The sequence below is a fragment of the Bolinopsis microptera genome, chromosome 8 (genome assembly GCF_026151205.1).
Source record: "Bolinopsis microptera isolate Bmic1 chromosome 8, MBARI_Bmic_1.0, whole genome shotgun sequence".
In the NCBI taxonomy this organism is placed as follows: Eukaryota; Metazoa; Ctenophora; class Tentaculata; order Lobata; family Bolinopsidae; genus Bolinopsis; species Bolinopsis microptera.
In genome coordinates, this window is record NC_087079.1 from 7,952,505 (window position 1) to 7,979,312 (window position 26,808).

The following is a 26,808-nucleotide window of genomic DNA, read 5'->3' on the forward strand; positions in this document are numbered from 1 at the left end:
TTGCGCCCAAACTAGATCTAGCTACCATGAGAAGATGACGAATCAAAACCAATTAAAAAACTGCTCGATCAGATACGACAGTTGCGCCCAATCGATATTGAAATCCCCCAATTATAATAAAAGTTATCTTTATTAAATCAAAAATCGTACGATCATAACGATAGATGCAAAGCTACGAAGAATGTTACAGATAGGACGGGATCGTTCATTATTTTTACCCTAGCAAAAATTGAGTTATCGAGGATAATATGCAATGAAATAGTGAATATATTCACTACTATATATATAATATGCATTCTTCAGGGCGGACTGTAATATAGTATTCGTCCGAACTTTATTTTTAGATTTTGCACATTTATTTAATTTGTAATTTTACTCCCTCCCAACAGAAAGTTCATTCCACAAGTTGCAGGAGGTTCTGTGGCTTTATGCCAGAGCTTAGACGTAGCATCTTGGGTAGTGAGTGTCTTCCACGAACAGTTTATGGTGTATTAAAAATGACTAAAGTACTCATTTTAACCTAAGTTGCATGATTTGGTTCACACTTAGATATTTAAGTGCGACTTTGGGAGTCGAACTGAACGTGCACTTGGGTGCAACTGTCGTTTTGGGAATCTGACGTCACTGATTTGGAACCTGATAGTGGCCTATTAAGGTGTGGAAAACGGGCGCAATTGTCGGTAGGCCATTTTTTTAGATGTTTCTGGACACAAAATGAGTAATCTTGCATCTTGTGACAAATGCTATGTTGCTCATGAGTCTTTATGACCTTTCTAGTTAACAGTCCAATAGCCCCATTTGTGAGTATTGTCATTGTTCGCTCGGCAAAAATCCGTTTTTCAGCTACATTTCCAAAATAAGCATTTTAAGGTATGTACTACTGATTGATTCATAAGTTGTAGATAAATAATAAATATGGCTATTAGGCACATTTTGGTGTATCGGAATAGTCTCTACGACGTTCCTGGGCTGAAATACAAAAATTCGAGTTAACACGAAACCCTGAAAAAGGGTGTGGCCGAAAACGCCCCTATCGAATTTATTACAAAAATGCAATAGTGGCCAAATGTTTTAAGCATCATCTAGAGAGGTGATAACTGTCGAGAAATCGCTTTTAACACCAAAAACTAACGAGTTTCCCTTTCGTCTCGGACGAGATAATATTCCATTATCAAGCGAGGTATGACATTGTCACGTGATTCACTGTTACGTGTAGTAGAGTTAAGAATAGAGGACCCACCCCTGTTCCTGAAATAAGTGTGATTATATTCACGCATTAATCATACAATGAATTAAGCAGAATTTTCAATCAATTAAGATTTTAATTTAATTTTAAGTGGTTTTCAGATTTTTTTAGAAGTTTAGAGAAGTAAGAACACGTTTTTCTGTTTTGTTACATAACAACAAGTTAAAATATATAACTATTTTAAAATACACTGACATCAATCAAACAAAAACTCTATAAATGATATTAAGAGTTTTTATTAATATCAAATTATTTAAAACGCTCTGATTATTATATGTACACTTTCTACACAAATTAAAACTCCGTGTATAATTGGATGACCAACATGGAATAATTTAAAAAAGGAATCACTGCGCAACAAGTCAAACAAAATATTGACTAAAATCGTTTCTATTTTGTCAACGCACTTTGTAGTAATATTGATCGCTACTTGAGTAGGTACTTGGTTAAGCAAACAATAGAGATCGTACCTATTAAAGAGATGTCTGGGAACATTATATCACATATATTTTACATTATATTTACATTTTAAAAGTAAAACAGTGTTCATCCATCATGCCGCTTGTTAAATCTTTCGTAAGTTGTTAAATTCTAACGAACGATCCACTGGAGCGGAATTGTTCACATGAATATGATACACACCATTATTATCCAAGCATTTAAAATATCGGTTTAATCTGCGCATTCAATTTAACATAATATAATCATATTTCTATCCAACTAAGTTACATTCATCGGAAAATATTGAAGAAACAAAAACATGTAAAGAACCAGAAATCAATAAGATACCAGTGTAGCAAAGAAGGAACAATGAACTTTGCAGCCAAACCACCGAACATTTTTAAATTCCACAGGCGATAGTCAAACCTCAATTTACCGGGCCTCTATATATTACAATTAACAGGGGAAACACAAATCTTCCCTCAAGAATTTTAGTACTACACTAAAAACTTCTAATTCTGTAGATATTGGTGGGAGTAAAACATTCCCAGTAAATCAAGGTTCACAGTAATTTGGGACATGGTAAATTGACTGTCTATAAGCAATAATAACAAATGAAGTAATTAAAACAAGTTTAGTGAATGAGAGCCTAAGAAATGACTTTTAACAGTCTGTTGACCCGCTCGATAGTTAGAGTCTGTAAGGGGGACCATCTCACTATCTTTAACTCGGGGTTTGCGCAGTAGTACCTGAAATATTAGAGGTGTGAGTTGAGATCAGGGAGTTGTTAGATTAAGTACACGACGTTATAGTGAAGAAAAACCTCATTTGTTCGATTAGAAAGGAAACGTTTTACAATGGCTTTATAAATTTTCGTTCGGGAATTTTGTAATGTTTCATTAAAGTTAATATTTAATTTTTAATTAATATCGAAGGCCGAAATTATAAAAAACATGAAACAGCTACAATCTACATTCTACATATTGAAAATATCATCCCTAGAATAAACACATTTATGTAAGAAGTCAGAGGACAGTTTCCCATATATATATATATATTATATATCCTAACAACATCCAGGTTTAATAATCCTATGTTGCTCAGCTCTATTGGAAGACTATTCTAGATTAAACAAATATTCCAGAGAACAAAGAGAAACTATTTTGAGATCGTTTGGGTGATAACAGTTATGTGCAGTATCAATTGATCTAGAAAGATCTTTCAAATAAAACTTTTAGGAAAATGGAAGGTTTATTTTACGTAAAAAGGAATAAGGTATATGTACCGACTTTTAAAAATAGATTCAACAGCTCTGTTTCCAAAACTCAGGAGCTCCTCAGAAAAAGACATAACACTTGAATACCAAATGACGGAACGACAAATTGCCTCCAAATACGGCGCGGGAAAGATGAAGAGTGACGACTATAACTAAAGAGGTATAGTGTATTATAGTGTATACGACCTTTGACATATTCGTATACCAAGAACATAATATCATATGTCCACTTCTTCTAACAATGTACAGTTTCTGGAAGTTTTTAAAGCTCGTGTACGCGTTCTTATCTGATCGATTAGAAGTAGATTGTTTAACCGTGATCATTGTGTAAACTACACTGTTTTCTTGTTGGACACAAAGCCAACGCAGTAGACCTTACTGTTGGTACTTAAGGGAAGTTGGTAGATAAGAGTTAGATAAAATACAGAACTTTTTAGATCATGCAGCAAAGAAAATATGTCACGTGACCTTTATAAAATATAAAAACGTCAATAATAGCATTTTAATGGACATTTTATCTAGTATGAGATCATGTATGCTCGAGCAGGAGTGTTCACTATGTTGTGGTTAACCAGACTATGAGAAATCTTTGACGTTCCAAAACGTGATTGCTTGAGTCGATATTTCTGCTTGATTGTGGAGTTGAATCCTCCCGAAAATATTCAAACAGAAATCAAAACATTTAGTGATGTTGTAAAAAGCAGCACTAAAAACAAAAGTTCTATAACTGCCAAATAAAAGAGGGACACAAAGAATAAGGACGGTAAAAGTTGACGAAGAATGAGGCCGAAGGATATTCTTATCCACGGATTAAAATTCTCAATTTTAAATCACCTGAGATCGTTGGCAAAGTCAATTGCTTTCTCAAGGAAAAAGGGCGACAGCAAATGCACAATAAAAACTTCTGTACTGTCCCAAGCAACTACAATAAAAGTCCATTCTTTATCGTAGACAGAAGTTTACAACTTTTCTTGAGCTACAGGGACACTTTTTAATTTTGAAATTCACATATTCTCAACGCCTGACACTGTACCCAGTTGAACAAAAAAAACATTACAAAACTGTAAGAAAGTTTGCCTAATAACCTGATATCCTCTAGATGAGAAGTGGTGAGTATCTGCCTGCAGATATTGCTGTTTCTACCCAGCACTTCCACCACAAAGAACACACTGAAGAGGAGAAGAGTGGTACTGGCAGCTCCCGTACGTGATATCAGATACAACCCTCTCTCTACCATGCTGCTGTACACTGGTCCCTGGGGTAACAGAGTGGTTACTAAAACATTATAAACTGGGGTAACAGCGTAGTTACTAAAACATCATAAACTGGGGTAACAGTGTGGTTACTAAAACATTATAAACTGGGGTAACAGTGTGGTTACTAAAACATTATAAACTGGGGTAACAGTGTTGTTACTAAAGAAAACAACAATTTCAAGAAAACAACAATTTTATTTAGTATCAATTAAAGCAAACATAAATATATTTTATATATAACTAGCAGGACCTTTTTACCAGATATCTTAGGGGACTTGGAGTAGCAAGAGAATGGATAGAAGGTATATACCTAATACAAAAATACGTCAAAAAGAATCCAGGGTGATACAGGATCGGAGAGTGCAGACCGTAAAGTTTACGCACCCACCCTTGCCTCCTAAATTCTTGGTTGGGTAGGCATTTATGCGAACTTGGTCGTTTATACTCCAAGTCCCTTTGTTAAAAACTAATAAAATTTATCTCAGGAGTTAACTTCATTCAACAATAATAATATCAATATCAATTAATCACATAAATTTTTTTTTTTTTTTTTTTTTTTTTTTTTTTTTCTTTTTTTTTTTTTTTTTTTTTTCTTAAAATGAGGAACCTGCCAAACCCCAGGACACCAGGAGGATACCACCGGCAAAGCGGCTAATAGTACCCTCCGGTCTGTGTTGTACCGAAGAAGCTGAGTTAATCGATCAAGACTCGGCTTACCAGCCAAGAGGCAAAATCTGAGCGGCACCAAGGGTTCAGAGAGTGTCATTTCAGCTTCTCCGGTGCTGGATGCCCTGGGGTTTCACATGCGCCGTAGCAAAATAAATATAAAAACACACGCACACAATTTTTTTTATTCTTTTAGATAATACGTCGAATAAAGTCAGTGGATATAGAGTAATAAAATGCACATAAGATGGAGAGAAAAAGGAGAGATACTACTGGTTTTAAATATGACTCTATATCAATACTAGTAGTGGAGATAACTCCACTGGCTACAACTTGTGAAATAAAGGGTAAAGGTAAGGCACGGCTGTAATTTCGAGAGAATAAATAAACAAGAGTGTATAGTGGATCCAGAACTTTGGGTATAAAATGGTCATCAAGGTATAACGTCTTTAAGGCACCGTATAATATCCGGTTTTTCACCTAATAAGAAAAGCTTAAGATGTTTAAGATATCGCTCCCAGAATAGGGGTTCCTTGTTCTGGAAACTCCTTCCAATAAACCAACAGCAAACCGAATTTATGAAGTTAACACTTTTATCTCTGTGATTTAAGCAAATCAAATAGTGGCGATATGGGTCGTCATAATTTGCGTCAATATTCGATCTAATAAACAGATTTACTCCCTGTAGGAAAGAGCTTGTGGCTGGACAGTCAATAAATATGTGAGAGATAGTTTCGAGGTTGTGATTACATAACGAGCAATTTGGACTATCTTTTTCAATCTTCATTTTATATCTCATGTACCGACAAGTACTAATCCGGTGAAGGAGCTTATATTGGTACTGAATAAGTTTGAAGTTATTTGAGAAAGAAGTAAAAATATCCGTAAAAATACTAATCCAATCAATATCCGTTAAGGAGAGGTTAGCACTCCAGTTCCTCATTGGAGGAAGGGTGCTGGGATCTAAACGCTTAGACATGGTATCTCTAATGTTTCTACCTTTGATAGTGAGAGGAGTATCTCTAGAGTTGGGGGTATTCCTACCTCCCCAAAAGCGAAGTGAAAGTTGGGTATCGATAAATGTAATGTTACTTGTAAACGTATCGGTATTATTAAATCGACGTATTCCCAATTTTATACTCGCATATTGAGTCGAAGAGATTATACTACTTGTTTGGCCCCACTTTCTCAGAAATTGCTGAAAACTTAAGAGGTTACCTTCCTCTGAAACGAAATCAGAAAGATAGATGATATTTCTATCAATAAGAATATCGTTCCAGAGCTTGGAGCCAATGTCCGTTATTACGTCGCTTCCCCACACACAGTGGTTGACTGTACTCTTACTTGACTGTGAAGAAATAGACTTCCAAAGCTTATAATGGCGAAGAAGGTTAAAGGTAAAACCAGTATTCTTTAATGTGAGACAGTTTTCTATACACACAGTTGGTATATTTGGGTGTAAAAGCTGATTGATGATAATATTTTTCCAGGCATGTTGGAAATTAGGATCGATAACTTTTCCTATAAGTGACACTTTTAAACCTAATAAAATCGTTAGTATAGAAGAGACCTAGACCCCCACATTCACGAGGAGAAGTAACAATATCACGTTTCAACTTATCCCTCTTACAACCCCACAAGAAGTGAAATATCATAGTGTCTATTTTACTGATGGTGTTAGTATCAGGAGTTTCTAGTGGTATGATAAGGTAAGTGAACTGGGAAAGAATAAGAGATTTAATAATTGTACACTTTCCTATCAGAGTTAAGTCTCTCTTACTCCAGGTGTTGATAGCGGTGCTGGCGTTACTAAGTTTACTGTGGTAGTTCATTTTGCAGAGATCAGCTCCACTAGACGTGTTGTCGAACTTGACTCCTAATGCTGTAAACTCGTTAGCTACCATGTCTTCCCCGTATGTACTGGTAAGGTAATTTCGAAGACTAGTGTTGTCTCTGGTAGCTCCTAAAGGTATGCACTTAGTTTTACTGATGTTGGGCTTACAGCCTGAGTGCTGACCGAACAGGTTGAGCTCTAGGATAACTGCATCTACGCAAGCCTGGGAGGGATCCAGGTACAGATCCGTGTCATCAGCAAACAGACTCATGAGTATGTCGATACCATTAATGCTGAGGCCTTTAATATAAGGGTTATACTGTAGCTTATTACTAAGTACCTGGGACACTAGGAGGAAAAGAATTGGGGAAAGGGGGCTCCCCTGATGGACGCCACGAAGTATGTGAACAGGGCTGCTAAGGTTCCGTTAACGTTAGCGTAACTCATACCAGCGTGAAATGCCACTCTCACCAAGTTGATTAAATAATTTCCAAACCCCATACCTTCCAAGACACTGAAAAGAAACTTATGTTCGACCGAGTCGAAAGCCCGTTGGAGGTCGACCTGCATAATCATACCAGTATCCTCTTGGTTCTCATGGTAATGTTCTAAGGTTAGATACATTAAGATCAGATTATCGCTGGTACTCTTCCCTTTTTGAAACCCGGATTGGGCTGTACTAATAAGTGTTGGAAGTGAACTTAAGATCCTATTTTTTATAATATGAGTGAATATCTTATAGTCTACATTCAAAAGGGTGATTGGTCGCCAGTTCTTTATATAGTTTAACTCAATGGGGGTTTTAGGTTTCGGGATAAGTGTTATAATTCCTAGACGTTGTGAAGGTGACATAACCCCATTATCAACCGACTCTAAAAAGGAGTTAAATAGGATATTCTTAATGTCCTCCCAGAATACTTTGTAGAATTCAGCAGTGAGGCCGTCCCACCCTGGAGATTTATTTTTCTTAAATTTACTGATAATACTATCCATCTCCAGGAGGGAAATTGGCCTATCTAACCTATCAGCGTTCTCCTGATCAATAGTATCTAGGTTACTGGAATTAATATAATCGGTTATTTCATGCTCGTTTGGATTCGTAGAGCTAAAGATGTCCTGATAAAAGTTAACTACGTGCTCAGAAATATCCTGCTGTGTGCGTAGTACACCCTGATCGCTGTTAATAAGTTTGGTAATAGACTTTTTTTTAGCTCTACTTTTCTCCAGCCCGAAGAAGTATTTGGTGGACCTTTCACCCTCCTCTGTCCACTGAATCCTAGACCTGGTCATGGCCCCGTTAACCTCAGCTTTAATGATACCATTCCAAGTCATACAATTTTTTGCGCAGATCATCTTTCTGCATAAAATCAGTTATCTTTTTAACCTCTTCAATATCAGAGGATATTTTTTTCTTTTTTGCAACTTTTTCTTTCTTTTCTTTTTTTCCGAATCTGATCGCAAAATCTTTAATTTTCATTTTAATCACGTCCCAGAGTCCCGAGTACGAATCAAAATTACTGTCAGCAGTTTCATTGATAATCTCCCGTACATTACTCAAAAACGACTCATTATTTAGATGGCTATTATTAAGTTTCCAATATCCTATTCCACGTTTAATGGGGGAACCCTGTAGAGATAATGAAATGTAGCTGTGATCAGATCGAAAACCATGACTAATATCTGCGTTACAGACCGGATAATTAACCAGACTATCATCTATAAGGAAGAAATCTAGGCGTGTTTGGGTTTTGTGCTGTTTATTTACGTGAGTATAAACACGCTCATTACCCCTACTAAGACGGAAGATATCACTGATGCCATGATCAGCGGTCACCTGGTTCAAATATTGCTGACGCTTAGTATTACTGTGGGAACTATTACCACCATATTTATCAAGATTATTATTTAAGATAGTATTCCAGTCCCCAGCCAAGATACGATAATCATCCCTTGTACGTCCTAGAGTTTCCAGGAACAAGTTCTCTACAACATAAGTATCATTGCTATTAGGACAATAGACGTTTACCAAGCAATACTTGATGGAATCCTTCTCAATTTCTAACAGTGATACACGTCCCTGTGTGATGATCCTGTGACTGCAAATTTTAATATTAGAATTGGGTTTGACCAGGAATGTAACCCCAGTGGACTTAGAGGTACCATGATTGAAATAAATATCTCCCCCCCAGATTGTCGTCCAGAAGTCTTCCGTTTCAACTACAGAGTGAGATTCTTGTACCATAATAATATCTTCTGGTTTAGCTAGTAGCCAACCAAGAACCGATCTACGTTTCTCGGGGTTTCCGAGGCCATTGCAATTGAAAGAACCTACCCTAAGACTGGCTCCTACACTGTCATTTTCTGACATTGTAAATTCTGAAATTAGCCGCCGCTCTAAAGTTATTTTCACTAAGTTCGTGACGAGTAAAGCTAGTATTGAGTCTAGTACCGTTTCTCCCAATATTGCAAATAATGACGTAGTAGTTATTGTACAATGACAAAAAAACAAAATGATAAAAACACACGCAATCACACATCTTATTACTAGTAGATGTATGAATCATTAAACAAGAAATTGCTGAAATAACGCTGCTATAGCCCATATAGTAAATGTATTTTATACGCTTAAACAAGTCCTAGAAATCCCGTGATGGGGCGTCCCCCTAATACTATAAGCTTCTAAGCTGATACTCTCCAATATAGAAGTCAGAGGGAAATCAATCTGGCTAGAAAGGCTCAAGTGGCTGGATGTGAGAGGTGAAAGGTGAACCTGACCTCGCCACCACCTGGCCCAAGCCCACACACCATCACCCAACAACAAACCCCCCCATCAACCAACACCACACCGCCTGACCAGCCCGGCCCAACCCCTGAACCTGGTGCCTGCTGTGAATGAACCCGGACATGGTGACGAGTGTATGAGCCGGCAAGATGGTGCAGGGAAGCTGCTAAGAGAAGAGGTTTGTGAGCGGGCAAGATAAACCCTGATAAAGGTGGGTAATGTGTCGTACGACATGATGAAAAAACTAATAAATGGCACATTGTAAACTGCTATGAAGTTATTAGATTTGGAAATATACCGAACAGTCGATGAGTAGTATAATACTAGGTAGTCACGAGATATCGCAAAAATTGTGGGGGGACAGAAGCTCCTAAATTAAGTAAAAATTATAACGTTACACTGCGTACTAGGAAAAGGAAGATGCTACTCAGAATTAAGCTTTGTAAAGTGGTTTATAATTTAGAACACAACACTCTGACCGTGGGATAGAGTGAGATAAACCGTTCATCCTCTTCCTCTGTTGGAGTTCCGTCCTCTGCGAGTTCCACCTCCCCGTCCTCTGTGGTAGCTATTTCCACCTCTGTCATTCTGAGATCCTTGTTCAGCATCCATCTGCTCTTCTCCTCCTGCTCTAATCCTGGGTCTAGGGCTCGTGTTACTTTTCACTCTCCTGGAATTTGGGAGGTCATGACGGGCACGTAAAGCATACTTTATCGTACTAAAATACAACTTTAAACCACTGGTATTTAGATGAAGAGGGTCTTCAGTACCCATTGCAAGTCCAGTTTTCAGAGATCCATCATTTGCCATAAAGACTTTGGTATCAATGTAGGTTAATCGAATGTGGGAGTTACACATAGTCTTGATAAAATGATTATATAACTTAACTTTTGAGTTAGTCTCACTACCAGGCGTGCAGATAGGAAGGACTCCAGGGAGGAGGACGTGAATCTCGGGGCGTTTCTTCAGCAGAGCTGCAACGTAGGTGAAGGTGTTCTCCACCAGCTCCTCGGGTTTGCTGCCTTGCTGTCTGAGGTCGTTTGTCCCTACTGCAATCACGACATCTGAAACGTTCTCGAACTCTTGGGAATCTGGGTTAGTGAGGTTGGAGAGTGTTGGGCAGTGAGCACTGGACCCTGGAAGTGCGGGACCGAGTGTTCCTTTGCCGTCCCCAAACTTGATCTTACCTGAGGAGTTGGAATCACCTAAAAGTTTTACGGAAACTCGGTCAGATCCTGTGGGACTCCACTTCCACTCCTCTCGATCCTCTCTACCCTCACTCCCAACTGACTCAAGCTCTCTGACTCTCTGTTCAAGGTTCGACTCGCTCTGCTCGATCTGCACTACACGCTCTCTAAGTTGAGTTACAGAACTAATATTCGTATTGGAATGCTCTTCAAGAGCTGATAAACGTTTTTTAATATCTTGAAGTTGAGGATTAATCTCACTTAGATGTTGATCAAATTTACTGTGCAAGCTAACAATAAGAGATTTTAAATCCGTAAGTTCGGACGGGTTATCACTTGCTTTATCAACATCAAAACGAATACTGGACTGAAAGTTGTGAGTAACTGGCATTTTAGCCGGAGGTTCTTTGCCAGATTCACTAGTTATACTATCAGAACTATTTGCACTTGAATTTAGTGCACGTTTAATAGATTCACTTTGAGAGAAAGCACTGTCAGAAGAAAAGTAAGAATCAATACGAGGAGTATCGTCAATTTTAGAAAATGTGAAAATCGATTTTGAACCCATCAGATAACAGATAAATCTCAAATGTGACAGTTAAATTGACTAATTAATGGAATGTCAAAACAGGTAACCGTTGATAGATCGTAGATTAATAGCAAGGTTGATAGAAGCACTATTAGGAATATGTAACACTAATGTACGGGATGTACGGAATATTCCAGAAAATGTATAGCTATATGGTAAAGGTGGCTTGAGCAGCGCAATTCTATAAGTTAGCTAATCTAAGAGATAAGAAAAGACCAACATATAGATAATTGTAAATCAGCACTGATCACATAAATTTAACTATCGAATACAGGTTTGATTATCGAATATAGGTTCGATTATCAAATATAGGTTCGATCTGATATAAATTTGTAAAATAAAATATTTAATTATTAAAAACATTACATCAAGTGGTTAAAAATGGATCTGAAAGCTTATCAGTTTATAGTTCAATCATGATAGTAATATTAGGTGTGTGCTGCTGCATGTGCAATTTAATTACTGCAATTTAAAATTGGTTGGAGTCCAGGTATCTTTTAAGTCAGCTGCCTGTGGTTGTACTAATAGTGCTTTGGTTCTCAATTTTATCAAGTTAATGGAAGTTTCTAGGCAATTGCTTGAAGTTAAAATTTTTTTATGAACTGTGTTCCAAAGCTTGGCTGCATTAAACAAAAAGGTATTTGATTTATTTAGAAGAATAACAGTTAGACTCGTTGCACGGTTTGAAATGTTGATGGCCTCATAAAGGGAGTAGGGGCAGTGGTACTTGATAATCTTAGAGAATTCTAAAATGCAGTGATATTTGTACAAGTTTTGAGCCGTTAGAATTTTTAGTCTATTAAAAATGGGTTTTGTATGCTCCTTTTCAAAGTGTTTATGGTCTAATTTTTGCATACCATACGGTCTAGTACTATACGTGCACATGTTGATTGTTTATCTAAATATGAGTCGAGATCACCAAAAAGGATCCTTACACAGTGCTTCTGTGTGATAAAAAGACTGTCATTTGATCGTTCTTTAAGGACAACGCCCCAAACACTTATACCATAACTGAGATGTGATTCAAAGAGAGCATTATATATTTTCAAATATAGATCACCAGGTATCGAGTGTCGAATTCTACAGATTGCACCAGTCATGGACCGAAGTTTTTTACGAATGTAGTGCATATGGGCAGCCCAGTTTAACTTACTATCTATAACAATACCTAGGAATTTGGTATCCTTGACTTTAGTAATAACCTTACCATCGATGAATATTGACCTAGACTCATCTAGCAGGTTAGCAAATGGTCTGGTCCTTGCACAGGTCTCATCATATTCAGAGGCAGGTTAAAACATTATAAACTGGGGTAACAGTGTGGTTACTAAAACATCATAAACTGGGGTAACAGTGTGGTTACTAAAACATCATAAACTGGGGTAACAGAGTGGTTACTAAAACATTATAAACTGGGGTAACAGTGTAGTTACTAAAACATCATAAACTGGGGTAACAGTGTGGTTACTAAAACATTATAAACTGGGGTAACAGTGTGGTTACTAAAACATTATAAACTGGGGTAACAGTGTTGTTACTAAAGAAAACAACAATTTCAAGAAAACAACAATTTTATTTAGTATCAATTAAAGCAAACATAAATATATTTTATATATAACTAGCAGGACCTTTTTACCAGATATCTTAGGGGACTTGGAGTAGCAAGAGAATGGATAGAAGGTATATACCTAATACAAAAATACGTCAAAAAGAATCCAGGGTGATACAGGATCGGAGAGTGCAGACCGTAAAGTTTACGCACCCACCCTTGCCTCCTAAATTCTTGGTTGGGTAGGCATTTATGCGAACTTGGTCGTTTATACTCCAAGTCCCTTTGTTAAAAACTAATAAAATTTATCTCAGGAGTTAACTTCATTCAACAATAATAATATCAATATCAATTAATCACATAAATTTAACTATCGAATACAGGTTTGATTATCGAATATAGGTTCGATTATCAAATATAGGTTCGATCTGATATAAATTTGTAAATAAAATATTTAATTATTAAAAACATTACATCAAGTGGTTAAAAATGGATCTGAAAGCTTATCAGTTTATAGTTCAATCATGATAGTAATATTAGGTGTGTGCTGCTGCATGTGCAATTTAATTACTGTAATTTAAAATTGGTTGGAGTCCAGGTATCTTTTAAGTCAGCTGCCTGTGATTGTACTAATAGTGCTTTGGTTCTCAATTTTATCAAGTTAATGGAAGTTTCTAGGCAATTGCTTGAAGTTAAAATTTTTTTATGAACTGTGTTCCAAAGCTTGGCTGCATTAAACAAAAAGGTATTTGATTTATTTAGAAGAATAACAGTTAGACTCGTTGCACGGTTTGAAATGTTGATGGCCTCATAAAGGGAGTAGGGGCAGTGGTACTTGATAATCTTAGAGAATTCTAAAATGCAGTGATATTTGTACAAGTTTTGAGCCGTTAGAATTTTTAGTCTATTAAAAATGGGTTTTGTATGCTCCTTTTCAAAGTGTTTATGGTCTAATTTTTGCATACCATACGGTCTAGTACGTGCACATGTTGATTGTTTATCTAAATATGAGTCGAGATCACCAAAAAGGATCCTTACACAGTGCTTCTGTGTGATAAAAAGACTGTCATTTGATCGTTCTTTAAGGACAACGCCCCAAACACTTATACCATAACTGAGATGTGATTCAAAGAGAGCATTATATATTTTCAAATATAGATCACCAGGTATCGAGTGTCGAATTCTACAGATTGCACCAGTCATGGACCGAAGTTTTTTACGAATGTAGTGCATATGGGCAGCCCAGTTTAACTTACTATCTATAACAATACCTAGGAATTTGGTATCCTTGACTTTAGTAATAACCTTACCATCGATGAATATTGACCTAGACTCATCTAGCAGGTTAGCAAATGGTCTGGTCCTTGCACAGGTCTCATCATATTCAGAGGCAGGTTAAAACATTATAAACTGGGGTAACAGTGTGGTTACTAAAACATCATAAACTGGGGTAACAGTGTGGTTACTAAAACATCATAAACTGGGGTAACAGTGTGGTTACTAAAACATTATAAACTGGGGTAACAGTGTTGTTACTAAAACATTATAAACTGGGGTAACAGTGTGGTTACTAAAACATTATAAACTGGGGTAACAGTGTAGTTACTAAAACATCATAAACTGGGGTAACAGTGTGGTTACTAAAACATTATAAGCTGGGGTAACAGTGTAGTTACTAAAACATCATAAACTGGGGTAACAGTGTAGTTACTAAAACATTATAAGCTGGGGTAACAGTGTGGTTACTAAAACATTATAAACTGAGGTAACAGTGTGGTTACTAAAACATTATAAACTGGGGTAACAGTGTGGTTACTAAAACATTATAAGCTGGGGTAACAGTGTGGTTACTAAAACATTATAAACTGGGGTAACAGTGTGGTTACTAAACAATATAAACAGGGGTAACAGAGTGGTTACTAAAACATTATAAACTGGGGTAACAGTGTAGTTACTAAAACATCATAAACTGGGGTAACAGTGTGGTTACTAAAACATTATAAACTGGGGTAACAGTGTGGTTACTAAAACATTATAAACTGGGGTAACAGTGTGGTTACTAAAACATTATAAGCTGGGGTAACAGTGTGGTTACTAAAACATTATAAACTGGGGTAACAGTGTGGTTACTAAAACATTATAAACTGGGGTAACAGTGTAGTTACTAAAACATTATAAACTGGGGTAACAGTGTGGTTACTAAACAATATAAACTGGGGTAACAGTGTGGTTACTAAAACATTATAAACTGGGGTAACAGTGTGGTTACTAAAACATAATAAACTGAGGTAACAGTGTGGTTACTAAAACATTATAAACTGGGGTAACAGTGTGGTTACTAAAACATTATAAACTGGGGTAACAGTGTGGTTACTAAAACATTATAAACTGGGGTAACAGTGTGGTTACTAAAACATTATAAACTAGCAGTTTTATAGTTAATTTATCTATGATAGTTTCATGGTGAAAGTCTGCTCAGGAGTCAGGATGCTTCATTAGTTCATATTGTGAACTAGATCCCCTCATATATAACTCCTGTCACATGACCCCTGTCACAGGGTAAACTGTTGTAAAAAGTGGGAATATAATGCTAATTGGGATATTTTTGGGTTTATTTAAACCAAATATGGTCAAATAAATCAACCTTTGATTAACTAGTTATAAGTATATATATAACCGGTATATATATATAACCGGTATATATTATATAACCGGTTATAGAAGTAGGTTATAACTCAATACTGGGTACTCACGAAGGTGGAGAAGCGGGATTCAAGAAAGGAGATTACACGGGACACGGAGAGCTCCGTCCCATAAGTGGGATGTTCTGTTACCGCCAGTAACACCTGATGGGGAGGATATTTATTATTTAAACTATAGTTAGTCTTTTTAACGAATAAAGGTGCACTCTAAATTATAATATTATTTGACACAATCTTTAAAACTAAATAACAAGTTATGATAGCACAGAGTACAGATAGTCTACCTCGAAGAGAAGTTTCGTAGTGGTGTCCAGATGTTCCGTACAGAGATCTTCAACCTGTAACAAGGGGAACATTCTTAACATTCTTCAGTAAATCACAGTTTTTAACACAAGATAAGGAAACAATCACCAGTTTTATTCTTCGATTCAGCCTATAATACCTACCTGCTCCCAAACCCCGCCCTATATACCACAGTCACCTTGGTAACAAGTCTATTATCTATAATTATCAGCTCATTATATATATATCAATTAACAGGTCATTATTAAACAATTAACAGATCATTATTAAACATTCAACAGGTCCCAATTTTGTAAGTAATCTTCTCTTTACCTCTGTACAGTTTGTAAGATGTGTTGTTAACCTCGGGACCGAGGAGATGTTCTCTACCAGCATTCGCAGCATTATAAAACTGAAATTATACCGTGTGAAATAGAATAGTGGATATTTCCCCTGTACTGTTTAAATGGTTACTAAAAAGTAGCATTTAACTTTGGGGAGCGGTAAAGTGGATCAAGCGATTAGGGCGAGACAGCGAGTTGAGAATGCAAAATGGTTTTAACATGTTAGTCGGTAGAATCTAATGGACAGCGGGCTCTGTTTGATTTTTACAGCGTGTTCATCGTATAAAGCGAGACGATATAATATTATGTATTTATATAATATTATAATATAATACATCTGTTGCCATTTTACTGACACGATCATCTCGACTTTATCTTGTAACAGCATGTTCATTATTATAACTTTGACTACTTGGGGAGACGATTTTAAAAGGGATGTGCTTTTAAAATGGGAAGAAAATCATGATTTGAAGTTAGCGATCTAAAAATGAATATTTTATCAATAAAAACGAATGATTATTTGCAAGATCAGCTGTTCCAGCAGAACCTGCAACATTCTTCTTTTGGGTTTGGGTCACTCTGGTGGAATCTGAATTATAATACAGTTTCCTGATACAGTTTGCAATGAAGGGACATTTGATAACCTCGATAAGTTTTAACGTTGAATGTACACAGAACAATTCATTCTTCGTGTAGTCGCCAAAATCTACCGTCGACAGATTTGGAATTGGGACCTGAACAGGGAGACAATACCTTTTTCGTCTTTAAAGCTTGAACCGCTTAAATAACACCGGATCTACTGTCATATGACATCTGGTAGATGTCATGTGTCCCCCTCACTACCCAAATGTCCCCCCTCACTACCCACGTGTCCCCCCTCACTACCCACGTGTCCCCCTTCACTACCCACGTGTCTCCCTCACTACCCACGTGTCCCCCCTCACTACCCACGTGTCCCCCCTCACTACCCACGTGTCCCCCTCACTACCAACGTGTCCCCCCTCACTACCCACGTGTCCCCCCTCACTACCCACGTGTCCCCCCTCACTACCCACGTGTCCCCCCTCACTACCAACGTGTCCCCCCTCACTACCCACGTGTCCCCCTCACTACCCACGTGTCCCCCCTCACTACCAACGTGTCCCCCCTCACTACCTACGTGTCCCCCCTCACTACCCACGTGTCCCCCTTCACTACCCACGTGTCCCCCTCACTACCCACGTGTCCACCATTACTACCCACGTGTACTCACTACCCTTAACCAAATCATGGTTTATCATGTCGACTTACCGACAACCATTAACGACTTCGAATTCTTCAATGTTAGATCATCATACGAAGAGTTTTGAAATAAATCTAGAAATATAGTGGAGGCAGAGCAACTCTCAGCCACATTGGAATCTGATGCAGCACTTGCACTACAACTTGCTAAGCACATGATTTGTTTCGTGACTCGAAGGCCACTTGATGTCCAATCTTCGAAGATGATCTAATTTTATGGAGTGGCACTGATGGAGACTGGAGATGGGCCAGCGTTGTTACGAAAGTCAAAAGTGTTCTTACGAGATCTATTATATTACGGGATACATGATCATAAAACAGCTCTATTTATCCCACAGTATATATACTTACAACTCAGTTAATATTATAAACCGGTTACTATGATGATCGGGAATTCAGGCGACACATACTTTAGCTACAAAATCAAAATAACCCTTCTGCACGTGACAGCCGGTGACAGAAGGTGTATAAGATCAACATCTTCACCTTTCATTTGTAGACAAATTATGTACCCATTATGAATAAGGTTCTTTTGGAAATACAGTAAAATAAACGTAATAATGAATTTGATTGATTTAACAAGAAACCACTTTGCTTATAATAACCTGTTGGCAGTAAGAAGATAGGCTCGCTGGGACAAATGTTCTGATTCTCTGAACATCTCCGCTAGACACGTTTCTAACTGTATCAAATACCTGAGCAAAATAATTAGATAATTCATTGATTACGGTTAACATAAATGGATATTGAGTTGTTAATATATATACGAAAAGTAAATCGGAACAAGACTTTTGAAACGTCCTGCAGATAATTAAATCTACGAAACAATTAGTTATATCCATCGCTGAAACTAGGAATTGATCTCTTTATGTTTTTATGTCTCATATTGCTAGCACAAATATCACGTGATCACGATCTTCTATGAACTGAATTCCGATCAGTTTGGTGTACAGATATTCAGTACTCTCTACAGCATATTTTACTTTCTACTTTCTAACTCAGAAGCCACAAATTACGATTGTGGGTGGGTTACTCTGAAGATTGAACCGTTGTCATAATCAACTATATTATACTGGTATTATATAAGGTATAATAATTAATACGCATTACGCAATGTAAAGGGGTGCGGGTGACTGATTTAATAAATCAGAATTGTTAGGGGATGTGTGAATCACTTTGGAGTCTTTCAATTTCATAACATTATTGGTTTGTGGCTCGGGAACATGAAAGGAAAAGAAATAACAATCCAATTGCATGCACCCAAATAGGGTGACGTCAGGGCTTATAACCATCTCGGGTTACAGTAAAGACCCTCCCACGCACCAACAGAATTTAGCAGCTCTAAATTTACTGGTAAATTGTAAACAGTAACCAACTTGGCTCCGATATGAGATACACTTGGTGCCTAAGTCACGTGATATGATATCAATTACACTATAGGTCACGTGATACGACCCACTTACTCTATCTCATCTGCTCGGTTGTTCTCGCCAGTTCCCTGCCGATATTTTCCCAGGTCCTCAACTAAAGCTGTACATAGATCAAGGTCCTGAAAGAAAATAAGGGTGTTTCAAAAGCTACTTGTAAATTAATATTTAAACATTATTTTTAAATGTATGTATCTTGAGATTTCCAGTGGAAATTGTCCACTGTAGATATCGGCTCTTTACACGAGATAGGGAGTTGAGAAAATTTACCAATCTATTAATAGCTCTCTTAACACAAACGTGATCTAGAACAGTCCTCTTGTTAGGTTTCATAAATCAGCTTAAAAAACTCAACATGTCGGAGTCAAGAACGCATCTTAAAAACCTCATTTTAGTTATTTAAGTTTATCGTGCCGTTCTTCACTTTCGCCAAGCACAACTTTGAAAACAACTGTCCATTCATTGCTGTTAAAAACAAAAAACAGCGTGATATTGATCACGAGCAATGTTTGGAAAGTGTCACGATGTTGTCTCCAGACAGGGGAACTGTTATCTCACTTCGAACAATCAAACTAGATAATTTGTTGTATATACTGAGATCAAGCTATCAATTTACAGGCTGTTGTCAAACATGTTGCAAGGTGTCATCTTCAGTGGCATACAGTCTCCAGACATGATTATATTATGAAGGAGTAATAATGATGTTGTCTCCAAACAGTCTATCATGTGATACGGCGTGACGTTGATTGATCAGCTATCATGTGCACGGTTAAGTTTTACAATTAGTAACACAACAGAAACAGAGGTTTAAAATTTATGTTGATTGTATTTTTTATACAGTGGAAATATCATGTCAATATTATATACGTGGCTGGAAAAAATGTGAATTGTTTTTTTTGTAATGTGAAATTAGATTTTTTGGAAAATGGATCTTATAAAAAAGTACAATACAAAGCTAACACATAAGAAGCCACCTGCCAGATCAACAGTGTACCGTGAACCATGGATATTGGATATGGCTACTGACTCCTATTATATATAATCATTAACGTTGACTTACATTAATATAAATGTAATTATTAATTAAAAGAGACATCTCACCTTCCAAAAGAACTTCTTGATGTTCATATCGTTACAAGCAGCAGTGAACAGCTCCTGAACCAGATAAAACCTTTTCTCCAGGGTTTTGTTAGTTTGGATGTCTGAAGAAAGCTGAGCATACAGCTGTCCTCGCAAAATACTGAAAATAAGTGAAGATTAAAATAACGTTTTAAGAAATTTTACAAAGATGTCGTAGCACCCGAAGATATATCTTCTTGATTGTAAATCTAGTGTTATCACAGTCCGAGTTCTGAGATATTAGATACCAGCCACTGCCGTGATACTTCAAATACTTACATTGAACTTGGTGAATAGTTCATTCAAGGTATATCATGCTACGTAGAAAGTAGATACAATAAGTGAAAAGGTGCAGACTGCAGTTGTGCGCATTTTTGTGTTTAAGTACAGAACATGCATGAACGATACAGTATAATAATATAATATAACTAGGATCCGTGATCAAACTTTTGAGAGGTTTAAGGACCCCAACCGCTCACCGGTGCCTGCGGGGCAGCTGCGCAAATATTAACATCGCCAAAATTTAAAAATTTTTATATTTTAGACCACGCCCATTCAAAATTGAACCACCTATATTGCTCTCTCTGAACATGATGAACGCCTATTTTTTCAGAAACTTTAGATTACCAAATTTTGCATTTGATAAAGGCCAACAAATGTTCAATGTACATTGACTTGCCCCCCCCCCCCCCCCCAGTGAGAGGTGCCGCCAGTCTAGAACATGGACCGTAATCATCATAAATCTACTAAGACTTGGAAGTTGGAGTTGGTCGTAAAAATGCTTGCCTAGGTGTATTATTATATAACTTAAATCAAGGTGGCCTAGGTGTATGCTAATTGGTATTGTAATACAAACAATTCCTCGACCACCAGGACCCGAAAACTCGAAGAACAATGGTCATTAAACTATTCAATAGTTGCCAGAGTTGGTCTTAATTGTTAGTTCAGTAAAGAGGGCAGAAGTTGATGAATTATTCACGAGGAAAGGATTAGTCGTGTCAGTAGAGGCTCACTAGCTCACATTTACTGGGTACAGTATTGGTTTTGCGGCACTGGTTCAGTTTATTTTAACTCCATCAGTATACGTTATAGATTATCAAAAAATAAAGCAGATTCAGCGTGCCAACATGCTGAAATTGTTCTTATTTTCATGGTGGCTTGGATTGTCTTTGGTGACTCAGATGATGAACCGATACAGGGTACGTTTAGTAATTAAAATATGTCAGCAGTTGTAACTGCATTTAATAGGGGAACATTTTGGTATGGAGTAGAAAAAAGATAAGGAAACCGTTAAAATGATGAATTCTCCGAATTTGTATCAAATAGGTAAATGCACAGAATTTTAATTGTGATACTTCAGATCTAAAGCTAAAGTTGGCAGCTGCAGAGTTAATCCCCACGAAGGTTACGCAAGGAAAAACATACAAAAACAAGGAGGAACAATTTGCAGCAACACATGCAATCGATAAAGACCTCTCAACTGTAGCAGCTGCTGCCACTGATAACGGAGCAGGCTGGATAAAGTTAGAGTTTGATAGAACCTACTTTATCCACAAGGTCCTTATCTACCATGAGTTTTATACCAACTGGTACCAACACCGTCCTGAAACTCAATGGTGTGGACAGGAAGAAGCTAATTTTAAGTCATGTGTGGATACTCATAACAACGTCGATGTGTCAGTGTACCAGGGAGAAGTAAAACAGAAGTCTTGTGGAACACTCCAACTAACATACGATCTAGAGCAGGCAGACCAGATCTACACACTGATCTGTGACACTGAAGGAGACACTGTAAAGCTCAGCAAGAGTATAGGGAACATATCAATAGCTGAAGTTGTTGTAACAGGTGAATTTAATAAGAAAAAGAAATAAATATGTTAAATAATATAGAGAGAGTTCTCTTATGAATAGCTTGGAAATAGTCAAGTACACTATATTCTTTTATTATAGTGAACATGAAGTGGTGAAATCATTCATCTGTCGTTCAGTAAATTGTCAATTAAACGTTAGTGTAGTTCAACATTTAACTTTGTGATAAAAACACCACCATCAACAATTTTGATCATATTTTTCTTTCAGGAATAGAATGCCATACCCTAGATTTAAACTGGAAAAACGTACAAACAATTCCTGATTTGCCAGTTGAAAATGGAAAGGAGATATATTTGACTTGTCCACCTGATTTCATCAAGAAGGGAGGCAACAAGGCAACTTGTCAGAACGGTGTTGTTGTCCCAACAAACCAACCTCCAGATTGCATTATAATTGGTAAGCTATCAAAATTGATCGGTAGATCATCGAAAGCCAGAGCCTATGTATGAGCTCTTTATCTCTTTGTATAGCCCACAACTGACTCATTGGGTTAATTTAGAAAATAGTTATCAAATGATACCCCAACTTAAACCCGCAACTTAAACAGTAAACACCCCCAACCAGCCCCCCCCCCCCCCCCTCCTCCGAGTTGCAATCATTCTTAACCCAGATATCTTTAGTCTCTTTTTATAAAGTCAGTAAAATGAACGATCGGCTAAGTAAAACTTATGAACCTTGTGGTCACTGAACGCGTTTTCCATGCATCGGTGCATCCTAGCACATGAGAACTTCTAGTTCTAAGGAAAAATAAGTTTTTCTTAAATTAGCCGATTTTGTGGGTACAATGTTTTGATTTTTAATATACTCGAGCCTCGTGTTATCAAGATGCACAAAATTAACCATAAAACTAGAATCACGGTGGCAGTGCGAGCTGATCATAGGAACAATATTATAGTTTTATAGAGTGCTCTATGCGCTGGTGCTAAATTTAATATCATCGGATAGGAAAAAAGTCTCAATCGAAGAGCGCCCTAAAAACAAAAAAGTAGATCCAGCGCACGTTTCCACAAAACGTTATGACCATTTGACAAATTCTGACGACACACGTCAATTAAAATACAAAATGTTGCTCGTAAATTGCACGTGCGCGTTCGACACCGTTACCATGGTTACCATGTAAATTCCTAATGTTCATCTAATTTGCACGTGGACGGTCGTACAAACATACAGACAGAAAAATATATATATATCGTATTTAATTTGAATGTATGTAACAGTTAGGGGAGTAGTCCTATGCAGTAAGATTTTGTTTTCGGTATTCACTTTGCCCCACAGGAGGGTAGTTCTCGATGCTGAATGGATTTTGAATTTCCATTTGATGCAGTTACATAACATGAAGAATTCGAAAAAAAGGGTGAGAAGAGCTATGTTTGTGTGTGTGTGTAAGGATATTCATGCTAAGTGGTTAAAACTTTACAATAAGTGGTAGTACTGCACAACACATTTCTAAACTCACACTAATCTTTCGATACTGTAAAAATACGTAATGGAAGTTAGTTACAATAGTTTTATAATGACATAACCCTACTATTAATATTCTGCAAAGTAAAGGCAGATTCATTGTAATAGAAACCCGGAGTTACTGCGTGCGAATAATATCTGCGTTATTTCTTTATAATGTGTTATTAAAGTAGAGTTAAATTATGCACAAAACGTCTCCGTGATATCTTACCTTTTCTTCCGCCTTGGTTTTGTGGATCCGTTCACAGTGATTTTAAGTTCTCGTGTCCCTGCCTGAAATAGAATCTGAGTTTTATCGTAGTATATTGATGATCTTAATCCGCTATTGTTGTGTTGATATTGGTTGACATGCAAACATCTTTAAGAACGTTTAATAACCACAATTGATGAAAATTTATATTATTTAACACTTGACCATTACGTCGCATGATAACGATCTCAATCAAAGTGGTATGAAAATTGTATGCGAGACAGAGCTGCACGATATATATGTACAAGCACTTGTGCTCCTTTATAAAATATAACGTTATGAAGGGAAGTTCACTTGTCAAGTTGCGTTCTATAATCAGTGACAAAAAAGTTACAAAACTATAAAATTAAAATCTTCTTCAAGAAGATAGGATCTAATATATGAGATTACAAGATTACATGATTTATAAAGATAAGACACGTAGATATGCACTATGCAGTATGCAGCCTGTAAATTTAGAAAACTATAGAATTAAAAGTCTTCAAGAAGATTATAATATCATAATATATATAACAAATGCTATATAAGATAAGATTACACTATTTTATCGTTTAGAAACGCAGTCTGTAAATTTACAAAACGATAAAAATATTCTGCAAAAACGTGAATAAGTAACCGTACTATTTTCTCGTTGAGGGAGGCGGCTTGTAAAAGTTGGAAGAAGAGGGTGGAGTCAGTGAGGAGGAAGAGGTCCAAGTCGGTGGTGGTCGAGGATGTGGTTCCTTGTGAGGAGACAGAACTGCCACTATCACTTAAATTCAGCCTGGGTGGTAAGAGAAATAGATAATTGGGATATAATATTTAATATTATGGTTCATGCGAAAGGTCACTTTTTGGTCATTTTCTTGTTTTTTATGCTGTTGCCGGGGAGATTTGGGCAAGTACTAAAATATAGTACAGATAATATTTCGCATTCAGATCAAAAAGGGATCTAATCTCATGGAAAGTATAGCAGTAGTCAGTACCCACCTGTCAAGCCTAGAAGCTGACTCATCGAGACTAGCAGTAGCGTCTAGTCTGAGTCTCCGTTCCTTGCTTGGCCGGGGGCTGGGTAACGAGCCGTGCCATGACGTGGAACTCAGATTGGAGAAACTAGCGCTCAGGGGCTTCTTTTTAGACAACTTCTCTGTAGCCGTGTCACCTGGTTGGACTGCAGTTCAAGTCAAGAGTCATTAGGTATATACATTGTACATTATACAAGGCGCTTATCATTCTGTTGTATTGGTCCTTCATTAACATGGTAACAACGAATGTCATGTCAGTAAAGCAATTATGTGATGACTTCATCGTCAGAATAGGTCAGTAGTAACATATGTGTGCTTCATAATCAGTGTTTACTGCATATCAGTACCAAGTTATAGTAAAATAAGTGTACTTTAAACTGATAACTAACCATCAGAAGATGCGCTGACATAAGACCCGGTACTCTCGCTAAGCGAACTCTCAGACTTAGCGACTGAATCCTGTCTGAACTTTAGCGAGAGGTGCTGACTCTTAAACCTTTCGTCGCCTTGCAGAAAATCTGGCAGATCTTGAACCTGGAGTTTTACCCTTTTTTAGTATAACTAGGGTTCAAAGATGTCGGCAAGCAGTATATTAACTGGCTCTACAATTATTTTATTATCATGTTATTAACACACCACAGCCGTAGCTACCTGTTTGATAAAAGTAGCTAACTTTTCATATAGTATTCGAAATATTGCCAACGAAATATAAATAAAATAAAACGTGTCAAAAACAGGAATGCATATTAAATTGAAAACTAAACTTGGGTTTAGTGCTACCTAGAACTACCAAGGAAAATGAGCCGATTTTTCACGCTATTGAATTTCTAAAACATTGTTTACAGAAGGTACTGTATATAATCAGACTCTAACCAAGGTTAATGATAAGAACTCGATCAGAGGTAATGTGTAAAGAATAGTTCTCGGGGGGGAGTCTGTGATGATAAGGTTTTTAGAGGTCAGCAGAGCAAGCTTCATCGACTTGTCCACCACACATCTCTCGTAGCATCTGATCCTGGGGTGAGAGTTCAATTTATTTTTAAACAAAGCATTTTTCCTCATCGTTGTACTCAAATTGGACTTAGATGTTAATAATTCGAATCTTGCTTTAAATCAACAATCTTGTTTAAATGAAAGAAATTAGCAATAATTTACAGTTACACGTGTACTTAAAAGTTTACTGGACAATTTCTCAAGTCACAAAACTAAATAATCTTATCAATTGTTAATTAATAAATAAGCCCCAGTTTTACCTTTGATACTCAGCAGATGGTAGATTTCGTCGCATGAAACTCTCCAGCTTTTGGTTTACAACTTTTTGCTTCTCCATAATGGTCCATTGTGTTAGTGGAGCCAGTAAATTTGCTTATTAGAGTTGATCTAATAAGCAGGAATTATAAGGTTAATAAGTGTGTAGGGTCGTCTGTAGACCTGTATGATCATGAGCTGTAAGAAGAGATAGTAAGAACAAAATAATATGGTCATTTGGTCTCACAAAATAATCAAAACTTCAGGTCAAAATGTTTTTGATATTTCAATACAAGAACTAATATGATCACATTCATTAAAAGCAACAGGACTAACTGGCAGTATGAACATTAAGGCTATAGGGCTAAATACATTTTTTTTAATTACAAGGTTATGCACACATGATATCTCTCTCTGCCATGAAACATGGCTAACCTTTCAAACTATGATTAAAAACATAAACCTAAACTAAAACTCAACTGGGCTCTCCTATGTCACCAAACTAGACCAATAAGCAATTTTAGCTTAAATAATTATATTTTTATATATTTGTATAATAAGTATATTGACGTAGTGGATGGTTGAGGGGGTTTTAAGCACAGGTCACTCTCAAATCCTAAAGGTAAGCAGTGGCCTTCGGCACTTGAAAGTTGAAACCTCTTCAAACCTCTCCTGATTTATTTATTATTGATATTGTTTGATTGTGCCGTAAAAATAAATATTTGTTTTATTAAATATTTGTTTTATTATAAGCAATTAAGTGGTAAAAATATTTATTGACCATGTCGTAACAGTAACATAGCTATCAACTATTTTCTTAAATAATATAAGATCATCAATCATTAGGGATCGTACCCCCCCCCCCCCCCCCTCCGTAATCAACCGTAATCAAGACCGAACCCCCCCCCCCCCTATGTTACGTAATCAAGGTTTGACCCACCCCCCCCCCCCGTAATCAAGACCCAACCCCCTCCTTTTATTACTATCTATTA

General features: G+C 36.9%; 2 protein-coding genes across 5 annotated transcripts in view; one reads left to right on the top strand and one right to left on the bottom strand.

The window, feature by feature from the left end:
• Positions 1 to 26,808, top strand: part of LOC134819453 (dolichyl-diphosphooligosaccharide--protein glycosyltransferase subunit DAD1-like) — a 78,273-nt gene that overhangs the window by 21,215 nt on the left and 30,250 nt on the right. The gene's annotated exons all lie outside the window — the stretch shown is intronic.
• On the bottom strand, positions 1,383 to 26,016 carry LOC134819146 (uncharacterized protein C12orf56-like). 4 transcript variants are annotated; one of them, XM_063828920.1, is made up of 15 exons: positions 25,822 to 26,016; positions 25,442 to 25,583; positions 24,958 to 25,102; positions 24,534 to 24,705; positions 24,186 to 24,327; positions 23,526 to 23,587; positions 23,310 to 23,324; positions 19,964 to 20,102; positions 18,899 to 18,984; positions 18,041 to 18,130; positions 16,144 to 16,222; positions 15,813 to 15,866; positions 15,580 to 15,672; positions 4,049 to 4,218; positions 1,386 to 2,436 (listed from the first exon to the last, which is right to left on the bottom strand). In XM_063828920.1, exons 1-15 carry the CDS (start codon positions 25,896 to 25,898, stop codon positions 2,337 to 2,339), a joined length of 1,566 nt encoding a protein of 521 aa, XP_063684990.1. In that variant the 5' UTR covers positions 25,899 to 26,016; the 3' UTR covers positions 1,386 to 2,336. The 4 variants fall into 4 exon arrangements, with proteins under 4 accessions (XP_063684992.1, XP_063684990.1, XP_063684988.1 ...); XM_063828918.1 differs by having other exon boundaries at positions 24,534 to 24,714; XM_063828922.1 differs by lacking the exon at positions 23,310 to 23,324 and having other exon boundaries at positions 1,383 to 2,436.

Coding starts and splice junctions, on each gene's coding strand:
- LOC134819146 (XM_063828918.1), bottom strand. CDS start 25,898: ATGGAGAAGCAAAAAGTTGTAAACCAAAAGCTGGAGAGTTTCATGCGA. Junction 16,223..18,040: donor TATCTTCTTACTGCCAACAG/GTTATTATAAGC, acceptor GTATAATTTCAG/TTTTATAATGCTGCGAATGC. Junction 2,437..4,048: donor TCTCATCTAGAGGATATCAG/GTTATTAGGCAA, acceptor CTAATATTTCAG/GTACTACTGCGCAAACCCCG.